The sequence below is a fragment of the Emydura macquarii genome, unplaced genomic scaffold, assembly GCF_026122565.2.
Source record: "Emydura macquarii macquarii isolate MOO-44397 ecotype Brisbane River unplaced genomic scaffold, CSIRO-AGI_Emac_v2 contig_1551, whole genome shotgun sequence".
Lineage (NCBI taxonomy): Eukaryota > Metazoa > Chordata > Testudines > Chelidae > Emydura > Emydura macquarii.
In genome coordinates this window covers 19,578,714-19,592,950 of record NW_027131688.1, presented here as the reverse complement: position 1 = coordinate 19,592,950, position 14,237 = coordinate 19,578,714, and the positions used below count along the sequence as shown (strand labels likewise).

At 42.8% G+C, this 14,237-nt stretch overlaps 1 protein-coding gene across 4 annotated transcripts in view; it reads left to right on the top strand.

Moving 5' to 3' along the window:
• KLC1 (kinesin light chain 1) overlaps positions 1-2,826 on the top strand; it is a 78,060-nt gene extending 75,234 nt beyond the window's left edge. For 2 of the 4 annotated variants that reach the window (XM_067554991.1, XM_067554990.1), the window contains exons 15-16: positions 691-757; positions 2,201-2,826. In XM_067554991.1, coding sequence (XP_067411092.1) covers positions 691-757; positions 2,201-2,266 — 133 coding nt within the window. In that variant the 3' untranslated portion in view covers positions 2,267-2,826. The remainder of the gene's footprint in view (positions 1-690; positions 758-2,200) is intronic. The other 2 variants (XM_067554993.1, XM_067554992.1) reach the window with 1 other exon arrangement.
• The last annotated feature ends 11,411 nt before the right edge of the window (positions 2,827-14,237 follow it).

The following is a 14,237-nucleotide window of genomic DNA, read 5'->3' as shown; positions in this document are numbered from 1 at the left end:
CTTCTAAAATAACAAGGGCTTAAATTGATTGCATTATCTGTGTGGTCTATTTCTTTCAGAAGACCATTTTAGGACTACCATTGCCTGAAGCACATTATGGCCATAAGGATAACAAAAGTTAATAGTAGCAACAATCTGATATTGTCCTTCACTTCAAAATTATTGAAATCATAGACATAGTAAGCTTTTAAATCCACTATAAAAGCATTGTCTGTGGTAACCTGTTAATTTTTTGCTTTATTTATGTAAACAAGTAAACAGAAGTCTTTCGACAGTTATTACTAGCTAAGGGCTACTTACTTGATAAATTTATTGATATGTATTAATGTTTTTCACAAACATATCCTAAACAACTACATCTGAATAGTTTGTTTTTTAAATCCACTAAATAACTTTAAAATGAGCATTAAATTGGAACATATGTTAAATCAACACATTGATTCAGAAAGATGAAACGTTTTGGAAACTGAAATGATACCTTTAATGGTTCAAACCAACGTTAAACACATAATGTGCTTAAGCAGTATGGGGCTGGCAATTATTTTGATACATACCTTAGAATTAGAAGAGAGAAGGAAAATGTGCAAAAGCTCCCTTAAGTTTGCATCAGTATTATACTTGTGTGTTTAGAGCTTAGTTTTCAATTATTCTGATTGGTTTATCCTTGCATGTTCACTGTCCTGGTTGCAGCATGAAGCGTGCCAGTTCTCTGAATGTTCTTAACATGGGTGGCAAGGCTACTGAAGATCACTTTCAAGTAAGAAGCCATATAATATTCTTACACAAGTAGATACTACTAGCAGGGTTTGGGCTGAAGGGCTTGAGAAACAGTAAAATGATAAACCTTTTGGTACTCAGTAAGACCCTCAGTATAGCAAAGTGCTTTAAATGTGTGCTTAAGTTCATTGTCATTCAGTAAAGCACTTAAACAGATACTTAACTTTAAGCACCTGCTCGGGTCCCACTGATATCAGTTATTTAAGCAGGTGCTTAATTGTTATGCTGAACTGGGGCCTGAATTAGAATATTGGAATGGCTAGTAAGTTTTTTGGAGTCTCATTCTTGTAATATAATTTAGAAAGGAATTCTTGTAAAGCTCAGATATTCTGTATTTTTGATGAAAGAAGCCTCTCTCAAAAAGTCCAATCATACTAAGTATTGTGCACTTTCAAATCCCAATGACTTCAGTGGGAGCTGAGGGTGCACAGGAGCAGGCCCTAAATTTATTTGATTTGTTGTCAAGTATTGCGTCTACCAAAATCTAAACCATAAATATTTTGCCTTACTATATTCAGTGTGCCTGATCACTGCTATGCATAACTGTTTGTACCTAATAAGTCACCCTTGCTATATTGTCAAGGAAAGCTAGTAATGTTCTGTGTTCTAAACAACATATTACATTTTACTAACAGTAGCTGTGACTAACCTTTGTGGGAATATTAATTGCGTCAATGCCAGCATATTGTACTGTGTAGAATCTTCATCTTTATTTGCCCTAAGGTTTATAACAAAGCTCATGCTGCATGGATCTGTTTCACTGTTGAGTGGCATAAGTGTATATTTCCTCAGTATTATCCCTAAAGAGTTTACTGCAGATTTTTAGTTTTCTGAAATTTATACAGAGACGTTCCTTCCTCATTAATTTATGTGAACTTTGGCCAAAAAAATCCACCAAGGTAAACCATAACATTTTGCAACAGTAATACAAAAAATGCCCAGGGCTTCCAAAATCTGATTGTCTTGGCCTAGGAGCATTGAACTTTATAACTGGTTTTCTGTACATTCTATAATCAGTGCTTTCTCAATGAGCTGTACTTAACCACATGTGAAATGTGTATAGTTTACAAATTTTACAAATATTTTCCCTGGGTTTGCCAAGTAGAGAGAGACTTGCCAATATCCCTAGGCAGTCAGTCCATTCTGTAATAATTATCTCTGTGTTAGGAATGCAAGGGGAGTGTTGAGATATTACTACATCTGTTCAGCATAGCTAATTGAAATAGAGCAAAGATAGTTATCAGGATGTGAAAAGAAATCTTACATCTCTCAAACTAAAGTAGGTAAGCAATACTAGTTTCCTAAAGTACACTAATTATTTAAGTTATTTGCATTAGTTTTTATTTTTTTAAAGTTATTCTTTTTATGCAGACATCCAGGTAGCTCAAGCATTTTAATAATTTTTTTTCATTTTTTCATACAGGAACGAAATAATTATCTGACAGACTCAAGAGCTCTGAGTGCCAGTCACACTGATTTGGCACATTGAAGTTCTTGGACAGAAGCTAGTTAAAATTCCTTTGTGAATAAAGAAGCACTGAGAATCTCAAAGCTTTGGTTCCTTATCACTCTCTATAGGAACATCAAATGTGTAGACTTCCTTTTGCAATGGACTGCTGTTTTTACTTTTCTAAAATAGTAATGACATTTTAAAACATAGTGGATATTTTCTTCTGAAGAGAAAATGTATAGATATATATTGCTCATGGCACTGCTGTCATTTATGCTACTTAAATTGATTTCTGTTAACAGATCTGAATATCAGAGCAGCTGAAAACAGAAAAAATAGAAATGCATATAAAACATACCAAAATGCAAAGGGCTATAAAAGGTTCTCTATATTGATATTTGAAAACAGGTTGCATGAAATGTGTAGCAGAAAATATATGCAGTGTTGGAATAAGACAAGGATCAGTTATGTGCATTACTGTATAAATTCAGAGGGTATACTGTACTAGTGTGACTTTACCTTGCATCACTGAGTGTCACAACTTCAGATATCTTGCCTGAAAAGTAGAGATTAAAAATTGGATTCCTTAACCAGTAGAACTAGATATTAAATTTTTTAATGGAAACACTTAGACTATCTTAACTATCTATATAGGTGGCATGCATAGCAATACCTAAAATATGAAATTTTGTGTCTTATTTATTGATGTAGATCTTAAGGCCCAGATCATAAGGCCCAGTAAACATTGGTGATATACAGTTCATTTTGATCAGGGAAAATGGCAAACATTTTGGCCTGTTTTTTGTACAATAGATGCATATTGAAGCTTTGGGGTGCAACTGTCCCAGAGCAGCAGCTGTTGCTTTAGTGCAATACATCGTGCCTCAAGTTGTTGACACTTTTCCTGCCTGTCCACTGGAGTTCTTATCCTTTAGTTCTCTTTAGGCTAAAAATGATGTTGTTTCTTTGTGCGTGTTCTAACTCTTGCCTCTCTCCATATTAGTTGATGGTAAGTGGAGCAAATGAAGCATAGTAGGGTGTTATACTGGGGAATAGCTGCTGTGCAGAGGACCACTTGTGAAACTCTATGCTGAAGTTAAATATGTTTAGGGCCCCATTAGAATCACTAGATGCCCTTATTTGGCAGACAGGTCACATTTTTAATCAGCCATCCATCTATAATTAATAGATATAATATATTCAGGCCTGCTGCATGGACTAAGTACATGATGTTTAATTATCTTATGAACACCAGTTCTTTCAGTTTGTTTTTTCTGTAAAATATGTGATTTTTAAAACACCACACTTAGATTGATCTAACATAGTGAAGACGTACACTATCTGGATTGATTGAGCGGTCAGTGAAGGACCTGCTCAATTGATCCGAAAGTCGACTTGTTAAAACCACCCCGTCAAGTGGCGCAGCGCAGTGAAGACGCTGCGCACAATGGAAGTTAAGAAGTTGATGGGAGTTACTCAAGCTACTCTGCGTAACTCCCGTCGACTGCTGCTGAATTTTAAGGTAAGTATAGACCAGGCCTTAGTTTTCACCTGTCTGAAAAATTCTGTTATTTACATGCAAGTTGAAGGAGAAAGTAAAAATGTGCATGTTTGTGAATATAGTTAATTAATTGAAAAATATAGAACAAAAATAACTTTGGGACAAGATGGAATACTAATCCAACATTAGACTAGCACAAATTGAGGTAGGATAGAGGAAGGTAAACAATAATATTTGGTATTTGATCATGCTGTGAAGAGAACTCACTAGACTCGATACTTTCTTATTTTAAAACTGCTTGACCAACTTGCATCTGGTTTTAAAGCTTATCATAATGACTGATGCGACAAGTTAAAGTGTAATACACATGTGTTTACTATGATGTACTTCATTAGCATCTCTATAAAGAAGAAATAGTTGTAGATATTGTATACTTGCTATAAAAACAGAAATTGAGACACGATGTTGCTAATGTGTAGTGGTTTTAGTGCAGACTAGTGCAATTAATTAATGAATTTGAGAGAGGAACAAATTGTTGCTATTTTATAGATATACTCATAATGTGGACTAGAGTTTTAATTTTTTGAGAGCTTTTATATTATATATAATTTGTTGATGAATTCAGTTCTCTGCACAAAGCTTGAATCAAACTAGCTTTGTGCATTGAACTAAGCAGCAGTTTCTGGGTGGGTGAGAAGATGGTATTCATCACTACCAGATGGGCATGCCACAGAGGTACAACAGCTGCTGTTTGCCAGCTGTCCTTTTTGCAATAACTATGATGGATTTCTGGTGCAGCAAGTCAACCTTTGCCAGTTTTGGAGGAGCTATCAGAGTAATAGTGGCCCCCAAAGGGCTTTGTACAAATCCTTTACATCCAAGCTGACTTCCACCCATGTGAAGAACCATCTAGAAAAGTCTGACTTTTTAGAAAGGTAGCTATTCTGACCCAAAGTTGACTTTGAGATTAGATATTCAGTGCAATCTAAGAATTTGTTTCCAAGCCTTTATCTTTCAATATTTGCAGCCTCTCAAAGAACTGGAACTTAATGTGTAAATAGAAATCTGTTTAAATATTTAAGCATAATCCAGGGCAGTTTAACTATAAATTTTATTAATTGGTCTTTAAAATTCAAGACTAGAGTATGTCAGACTCCGGTAGTGGTGGAATCTCATTATTTTAGGCTTTTAACTAGCTTAATGAAATATTGTAGGTACTCTACTATTAGTACTCTGCTTACATATGTGACAAGTGCTTTATATAGTATTTAAAGGAATTCTGTCAAAGGATGATAAACTTAAAATGTTGACGTTCTTTCCCACACCACCTCCCCAAACAAAACCACTCCTTTATTTAGTTGTAAAATCTGTATAATTTGTGTGTGTGGATTTTTAATATTTTTCCTTTGGTTTAAATGATCCAAAAATTCCTTTGCCACTGTATGCATAATTTGTTTTTAAGTGGACTTCTGAGTTTCCTTTTAATTAATAATTGACACTTTCATTTTAATTTTTTGTTAGACTCTGACATGTTGTGCACCAGTTGCTGACAGTACTGTCACTATTTGTTCTTGATTGAAGATCTAATTAAATATTATGGTATCCATGATTAAACTGTACAGTGAAAGGATTCCAGTGACTTAGCAAACAAAACAGAAAACCAAGTATGGTTGTGTTGTATATGTACTGTTAAAATGGGGTGTGCAGTGCTCCATCTAAAGTATGTTTACATTATTTGATAGGTTCAAGTGTACAATTTAGCTTTTGTCAGCTAGGTCACTTATTTTGTCTGAAAGCTGCTAAGTGTGTTTGTGTTTCATTTTAGTAATCAAAATGTTTGCCTATATTAAAAAATATTGCAAGGAAAGCATGATGATGTAAAGTTTAATACAAACTTTGCATTATCATAAAAACGTATTTTGTAAATGCATTGGTATAAATACTCCCTTTTTAAAATGTAAATGGTTAATTTGCAAGAGGAAGTTGTGAAAGTTTACACTTATTTCAAATGATTTGTAGTCTCAGTATTTTGAGCGGAAGAGGTCAGTGGTGTTTTAAAAAAAAACAAACCAAAAACCTGTAGGGCTAAATGAAAAGTTAGCCACATGTTCATCACACTGAGTTCAATAGCCCTAAAATCCACATTCTTGGTGAGAAAGTGAAGGGTTATGTTGATATGGAAGCGGCAAAATTGTTTATATCCCTGTAATTCAATTGTTAGGCTGCTTTGAAATGAGTCATTTAAACAATTATAGCTAAAATTAAGTGGTTAACACTCCACCTGCATTTTAAAGCACTGAAGATACCTAGGATTGTAAAAGTAGGGCAGACTAGTTATACATTGACAATTTAAGTAGACTAAGGATTACATACAGTTTGATGTAACCAGTATAGTAAAAATCAGTAAAATAATGAGGAATCTTCAGCAGCCCTGTGTATTCAACAGATACTAAATCTCAAAGCTCAAAGTTTTTTATAATTTGAAATTATGAAACGTATATTCCTATGTAACTTGGAGGCTGGTGTAACAAAATTTAAAAACAAAAAGAATGCACAGCTCAGGTTCCATGAAATCACTAAAGGTATTACCGTTTATTGGGATGGGGAGGAACATGGAGGTCAGTAGCATCTTTAAGGATAATCATGTCACCTTTCCTTTAAATCTAACTGAAAACAAAATCTGTGGATTTAGATTATGAAAGTTAACTTTAAAACCTTCAAAGACTGATTTTTAGGACTCTGTGTGTTGATCTTAGCCCTTAAATACTGTACATTATCTTTCCAACTGTTGAAGGTGAAACAGAACCCTAAATTCCTTTCTTGAAGAACAAGAACTGAAAAGTTTCAGAATAAAACAAAACTTTAATTGTAACAAATATAGCACTAATTCACTCTGATTTAAATGCAGAACTTGTCATGAAGTTAAAGCTTTTTAATTAGATCTATTGTGTTGGCTTAACACTTTAGTTCTGTAAATGCACTTTTCCTTATATACACCAGTGACTTTACAGTGCACAGAATAACGGTTACCATTCTACTTTTCAACAATAGTCTGCTTCCAGAAGTGCATATCATGTTACCACTGAAATGCCTCTTTACTTGATATCTGTTACAGAGCTGTGGTTTGATTTGAAGCTGTTAACAAAACATGTTGAAAGTCTTTTGGCATTTATTTTCAAAGTGCAAAAATAAAATATTTAAATGTAGTCTTACAATAGTTTTATGTTAAATAAAGTTGGGTGTATTTAAGCATTTTAGAATGTAAACTTTTCATGTAAAAAGCACTGTCTTTTTTTCCTGTACAGAAGCAAACCTCAGTTATGAAGCCCAAAGATTAATAAAGGTATATGAAGGGACAGTTCCTAAATAAAGTTCATGTATTATGTAAAAGAAAACACTACTGCAAAAGCCATGATTTACAATGGGGAGTTACAGTCTTTTCCTGTATTGCTGATATGAGATTCTGCTGAAAAGCAAGGAACCCGCATGAAATAACTTAGTGCTGTACACAGATCTTTTCATGCTTTTTTTTACAACCTAAGTTGTATTGAATTAAGAGCAGGGGTGGGCAAAACACAGCCTGCAGGCCAGATCCGCTCCATATAACATTTCTGTCCAGCTTGCAATGACTCCTGGCAATTGTGGAAACTAATCTCCCTCCATGCTGGCCCCCCAAAGCTCTGCTCTTGGCGGGTGACTTTCCGAATTTCGAAGCAGGAAGTTCAGGAAGCAACCGGCTGAGAGTCGCTAAATTGCCCTTGGCAACTGGAGCCAAGTTACGTGACCAGAAGCAGGAAGTTCAGCCTGTGGCGACTTACCAAAATACGTGGAATAGCCCCTCTGCAAAAATTATTGCCCACCACTGAATTAAAGTGTATTTCATTACATGATATAAATGCAGTTTAAATTACATGAACCCTATGTACAGCTATAACTGATGAAATAATATGAAATTTTCTAACACCACTTTCTGTAAATGTAGAGGTTCAATTTCACTTGACTGCATGATGAGTCCTTTACTGTGAACATTGAAGGGATTTTTTAAAACTCTCTAGAGCCAGTTTTTCTTTGCATGTGTGCAGAAAGCACTAGAAACTTATAAACTGTTGTAACCTGCAAGACTCAGAACTACATCTGGATGTTCAGATTCAGACTGCTAATTGACTGTGGTGTGGGGTAGTTTCTTAGTGACAATAAATCACTTCCTTCCTTTAGTTTTAAAGGAACCACTGATGGTCAGGAGAACAGCATGGTGAATTACTTGCTGCATGTAGTGCTGGAGAGAAGCCAGTGGTCATGGTATATGTAGTAACCGATGACATAGGAAAAGGTAGCAAAGAGGTTCTGGATGTCAAAATTAGGCTGCTACATAAGGGATTAAAGACCTGGATTTTCATGTTCACATTCTCTGAAATGCTTCCACTTCCACAGCCAGGGCCAGTTAGATAGGCAAATGTGCAGGGTGTCACTGCATGGATAAGACAATAGTGTTCGGAGGAGGGATTTAGGTTTATTAGGAACTGGGAAAGGAGTCTATACAGGAACAACAGATTCCACCTGAACCAAAACAATCACAGTTCAGACAGATCTATTGGAGGAGGGGGGAATTTATTAAAGGGGATACTGACTAGCCTAGTGGAGAGGAGAGGATAGAAGTTAACAAAATACAGGGAAGAACTGAAGAAAAACAGTCAAATAAGAGCCCCATTCAATTCACATGAAAACAGACAACTAAATATTGATACATTTTATAAATGCTTGTATACAAATGCTAGAAGTCTAAATACTAAGATGGGTGAACATGAGTGCTTGGTATAACATGAGGATATTGATATAATAGGCATCACAGAAACTTGGTAGAATGATAATCCAGGGGACATAATACCAGGGTACAAAGTACACAGGAATGACAAAATAGATTGTGCTGATGGAGGAATGGCACTATATATTTTCTCTCACATGAAGTCAAGTATATTAAAAATTTTATATGAATCAATGAGTACCCTAGAATCTCTATCGAGAGAAATTCCATGCTTGAATAATAAGACTATAGTAATACTGTCCAAGATGGAGATAGTGATAGTGAAATGCTCAGGGAGATTAAAGGCCACAAAACAGAAAAAACGGTTACTTACCAGTAACTCTTGTTCTTCGAGATGTGTTGCTCATATCCAGTCCAATATAGGTGAATGCGTGCCCCGTGCACTGGTTCCCGGAACTTTTTTCCCCTTAGCAAGTCCCGTAGGGCCAGCTCAGGTGCCCCCTGGAGTGCTGCGCTCATGCTGAGGTATATGATGCGCCGCCAGCCCTGCGAGCCCTCAGTCCCTTCTTTCTGCTGACTCCGACAGTGGGGACAGAGGGTGGGTGTGGAATAGATATGAGCAACATCTCGAAGAACAAGTTACTGGTAAGTAATCCTGTTTTCTACTTCGAGTGATTGCTCATATCCATTCCAATATAGGTGATTAAACAGCCATACCTTGGAGGTGGATAGGAGTCAGTGTCGAGCTGCTCTCATCAGTAGGGCCCTGCCGAAGCCCGCATCTTTTCGCCTGCTGCATGATAGCGTAGTGGGATGTGAAGGTGTGGACCGACGACCAGGTTGCTGCCCTGCAGATGTCCTGCAGGGGCACCCTTTCCAGGAAGGCCGCCGACGAGGCCTGGGCTCCGGTTGAGTGCGCTGAAAGCTCCTGGAAGCGGCACCTTCACCTGCTCGTAGCAGGTCCTGATGCAGGCAGTAATCCAGGCGGAGATGCGTTGGGTGGAGACAGGTGAGCCCTTCATCCAGTCTGCCACGGCCACGAACAGCGGCATCGACCTCTGGAACAGCCGTGTCTGCTCGATGTAGTAGGCCAGGGCTAGTCTCACGTCCAGCGAGTGCCATCTCTGCTCCTCCTCCAAACCGTGCGGTTTAGGAAAGAACACGGGGAGGAAGATATCCTGGTTATAATGAAACTGGGACACCACCTTAGGCAGGAAGGCCGGGTGGGGTCTCAGCCGCACCCTGTCCTTATAAAAGATGGGGTAGAGGGGCTCCAAGGTTAAAGCTCTTCTCTCGGAGACCCTCCTAGTCGATGTAATAGCCACCAGGAAGGCTACCTTCCACGATAGGACGAGCAGCGGGCATGTAGCCATGGGCTCACAGGGAGATCCCATCAGAGTGGCGAGGACCAGGTTCAAGTCCCAGGGAGGCACCAGGTCACGGACCTGCGGGTATAGCCTCTCCCCCTGTTTAAGGAACCTGACTGACATGGGGTGTGAGAATAATGACCTCCTTTCCATTGGCTGGTGGAAGACCGAGATGGCTGCCAGGTGCACCTTCAGGGAGGCCAGTGCTAGACCCCAGAGCTTCAGATGGAGCAGGTACTCCAAAATCGCCTGTATGGGCGAGCAGCTCGGTGGGATACCCTGGAACTCTGCCCAATAGGTAACCTGCTTCCACTTTGCCTGGTACACAACCTCAGTGGAAGGTTTTCTGCTGCCTAGCAGAATCTGTTGGACCGGTGCCAAGCAGTCTCTCTCTCACTCCGTCAGCCACAGAGTTTCCATGCTGTCAGGTGGAGGGAGTCCTGAACCTCGGGCACTTCTTGTTCCAGGATGACGCGAACAGGTCCAGTTGGGGAACACCCCACTTGTGGAAAATAAAAGTCACAACCTCCGGGTGCAGTGACCAGTCGTGTCGGGGTAGAAACAACCTGCTGAGGTGGTCCGCCTCGTCATTCCTGACCCCCGGGAGGTGAGAGGCAGATATGTGGAAGCCGTGCCTCACCGCAAAGTCCCAAAGTCAAATGGCCTCCTGGCAAAGGGCCGAGGAGTGTGCTCCCCGTCTGTTCATATAAAACATGGCCGCCGTGTTGTCCATGAGGATCTGCACCATCCTGCCCCTCAGAAATCTGAGGAACACCTTGCAGACCAGGCGGACTGCCTTGAGCTCCCGGACGTTGATGTGAAGACCCCACTTGTCTGCTGACCAGAGCCCCTGGGTGCTCCGGTCGCTGCTGATGTGGGCCCCCCATCCCACATCCGAGGCGTCTGTGATAAGGGTGACCGATGGGGCCAAGTCTCGGAAAGGGACTCCCCTCAATACTTCCCCGGGAGTCCTCCACCAGTTCAGGGAGGTCAGGGCCTGTGTGGGAATCGTGACCACCCTGTTCAAGGTGTGTCTGGCCGGTGCGTACACCGAGGCTAACCACGCATGGAGAGGCCTGAGCTTGAGGCAAGCCAGCCTTACCACATAAGTACAGGCCGCCATGTGTCCCAACAGCTGCAGGACGTGCCTAGCTGTCGTCGTGGAGGACCTCTGGAGATTGTCGATTATGGCGGCCATTGCCTCGAAGCAAGGTTGTGGGAGGAAGGCTCTGGCCTGAGTGGCATCCAGGGTGGCCCCGATAAAATCTATGCGCTGCACTGGGGTGAGCGTGGACTTCTGCTCGTTGATGAGCAGCCCCAGTCTGGTGCATGTCGTGCAGGTGAGTTCCAGGCTGTTCCTCACATGGGCCCTGGACCTGCCCCGGATCCGCCAGTCATCCAGGTAAGGAAAGATCTGAACCCCTCTGCAGCGCAGGTGGGCCGCCACCACTGCCATACACTTCATGAAAATCCTGGGGGCATATTAAAGGCCAAAGGGTAGGGCTGAGAACTGCTAGTGGCAGCCAGCTACCACGAACCAGAGGAAACATCTGTGGCCGGGAAGGATGGAATTGTGGAAATATGCATCCTTTAGGTCGAGGGCAGCGTACCAGTCCCCTGGATCCAGAGCGGGAATGATGGAGGCTAGAGAAACCATACGGAACCTGAGGCGTCTGATGAATTTGTTCAGATGGCGGAGGTCTAATATGGGCCTCGGGCCTCCCTTTGCCTTGGGAATAAGGAAATACCTTGAGTAGAAACCCTTCCCCCTTTCTCATGGAGGAACCGCTTCCACAGCCCCGAGGAGGAGGAGGAGAGTTCACCTCCTGCAGCAGGAGTTGCTCGTGAAAAGGGTCCCTGAAGAGGGATGAGGTAAGGGGACAGTCCGGGGGGGAAGGCCTTGAGCTGATGGGCATAGCCCTTGAGGACTACAGCGAGGACCCAACGGTCTGAAAGTGATCTTTCGCCACTCGGTGTAGTAAGGCCTGAGTCTGTGGAAAAATGGTAGGGCCAGATCCAGGGGACCGGTAAAGGTACCACCCTCAGGTGCACCATCAAAACTGTCTTTTATTGTTCTGCCCTTTGGCTGGGCCTTGTTGGGGGCCCGCCAATGACCCCGATTGGTCACGTTGGTTAAGTCCCCTATACCTATCCCGGCCCCTCCTGGGTTGAGCAGGCCTGGGTGGTGGTCTAGGGGCTGGCTGAGGCTGGCGTTGGGCTTGCAGCCGAGATTGCCGTCTCAAGGCCTGTGGGGTGTATAGCCTCAGGGATTTGAGGGTGGCCCTCGAGTCCTTCAGGGCGTGCAATTTTTCATCGGTCTTGTCCGAAAATAAACCTGTCCCATGAAAGGGCAGGTCTTGGATCGACTGCTGGATTTCTTGTGTCAACCCTGAGGACTGCAGCCATGAACACAGCCCCATAGCAATAGCTGAAGCCATGGGTCTGCTAGCGGTGTCCGTTGCGTCACTGCAGGAGCTGCCCTACAATCTGCCAACAGCTGCGCCTTCATTTAGGACCGTCGCGAAGTCCACCGCTTTGTCCTGCGGCAGCCTTTCTGCGAGCCTCCGCCTGGAGGTCCAGAGGTTTAAATTGCACCAGCCGAGGAGCACCTGGTGGTTGGCGACACTCAGCTGAAGAGCCCCAGTGGAATAGACTTTTCCTCCGAAGAGGTCCAGCTTTTTATTGTCTTTATTTTTGGAGGTATTGCCCTGTGCGCCCTGCCTGTCCCGCTGGTTGGCTGCATCAATCACTAGGGTCCCAGGAGCAGGGTGAAAGAAAGAAAATCAAACCCCTCCAAGGGCACATAGTATTTTCTCTCAGCACCCTTAGATGTTGGGGCAACCGAGAAAGGGGTTTGCCACATAGCCTTGGCCAGCTTCAAGACTCTCTCATGGACTGGCAGGGCGACCCTGGATGGCCCTGCTTACCCAGCCACCCCAAAAAGGGGGTCCTCCTCCTCAGAGTTCTTTAAACTCTAAATTAAGATTACTGGCCACCCTCTTGAGGAGCTCCTGGTGGGCCTTAAAGTCTGGTAGGGGTGCCCTACGGTCCCTGGTGGCCGCATCGTCAGGGGAAGAGGAGGAGGATTGCGGGAGAGGCCCCGTAGATTCGATTCCTCCTCCGAGGAATGGCCTTTGTCTGGCTGGCTCGGGGGGGGAGGGGGTGCTGGTTGGGCCACTGAAGAGTGCACCGAGACTGTTCCCTGTCCCATTTGTGCCCCCCATGGCCTCCAGTACGGCCACGCCAATGCCGGCAGTGATGCCGACTGTGATGCCTCTTGGCGATGGGCACGGGATCCCGAGCTGCTGGTGCGCGGTGTCCTGACGCTTCTTCCTTTTCAGCACTGGAGCCTGGTGATGGGTTGACTCCGGTGCTGGTGGAGCACTCCGCACCGAGGAGACGCTCGGTGCCGCTGAGGAACGCGCAGGTTCAGAGTCCAGGCGGACTCCATCAGGATGGCCTTCAAGTGCGCGTCTCTCTTCTTCTGCGTACGCGGCTTGAAGGCCTTGCAGATTTTACATCTGTCCTTTCTCTGCTGCTCTCTGAGGCAGTGGTCGTGAGGGTCACTCACGGGGAATGCTTTGCCGCAAGCAGCGCAGGATTTGAAGCCAGTTGAGCTAGGTATGGCCCAACCTTAAGCCCCTGAGGGCTGTTTATCTAATCTAACTAACACTAACACTACAACTATGCAAACTTAAGTATCTGTTAAATATAGTAGTTAAGTCCAACAAACGATGGTTATAACAACAGGGAAAGCTACTTGCTAAAGCAAGAGGCAGACGTTCCAGCAACCGTCACAGGCAGAAAGAAGGAAATGAGGGCCCGCAGCGCCTCATATACTGCGGCATGAGCGTGGCGCTCCAGGGGGCGCCTGAGCCGGCCCTACAGGGCTTGCCAAGGCGAAAAAAGTTCCAGGAACCAGTGCAGGGGGCGCGCTCTCACCTATATTGGAATGGATATGAGCAATCACTCGAAGTAGAACCCAGTAGTATTAGGGGATTTCAACCATCCCTATACTGATTGGGAACATGTCACCTCAGGACAGGAAGCAGACACAACATTTCTAGATACCATTAATGACTGCTTTTGGAGCAGCTAGTCCTGGAACCCACAGGGGGAGAGGAAATTCTTGATTTAGTTCTAAGTGGCAGACAGGATTTGGTACAAGAGGTGACAATACCTGAACCACTCAGCAATAGCAATCATATTGTAATTAAATCTAACATTGTTGTAGGGGGAAGTACCAAGGAAATCCACCAGAGAAGCATTTAACTGTCAAAAAGAGAAACTACACAAAACGGGGAGGCTTGTTAAATAGAAATTGTGAGGAACAGACAACAAAAGTGAAATGCCTGCAGCTGCACGGAAACTTTTCAAAAC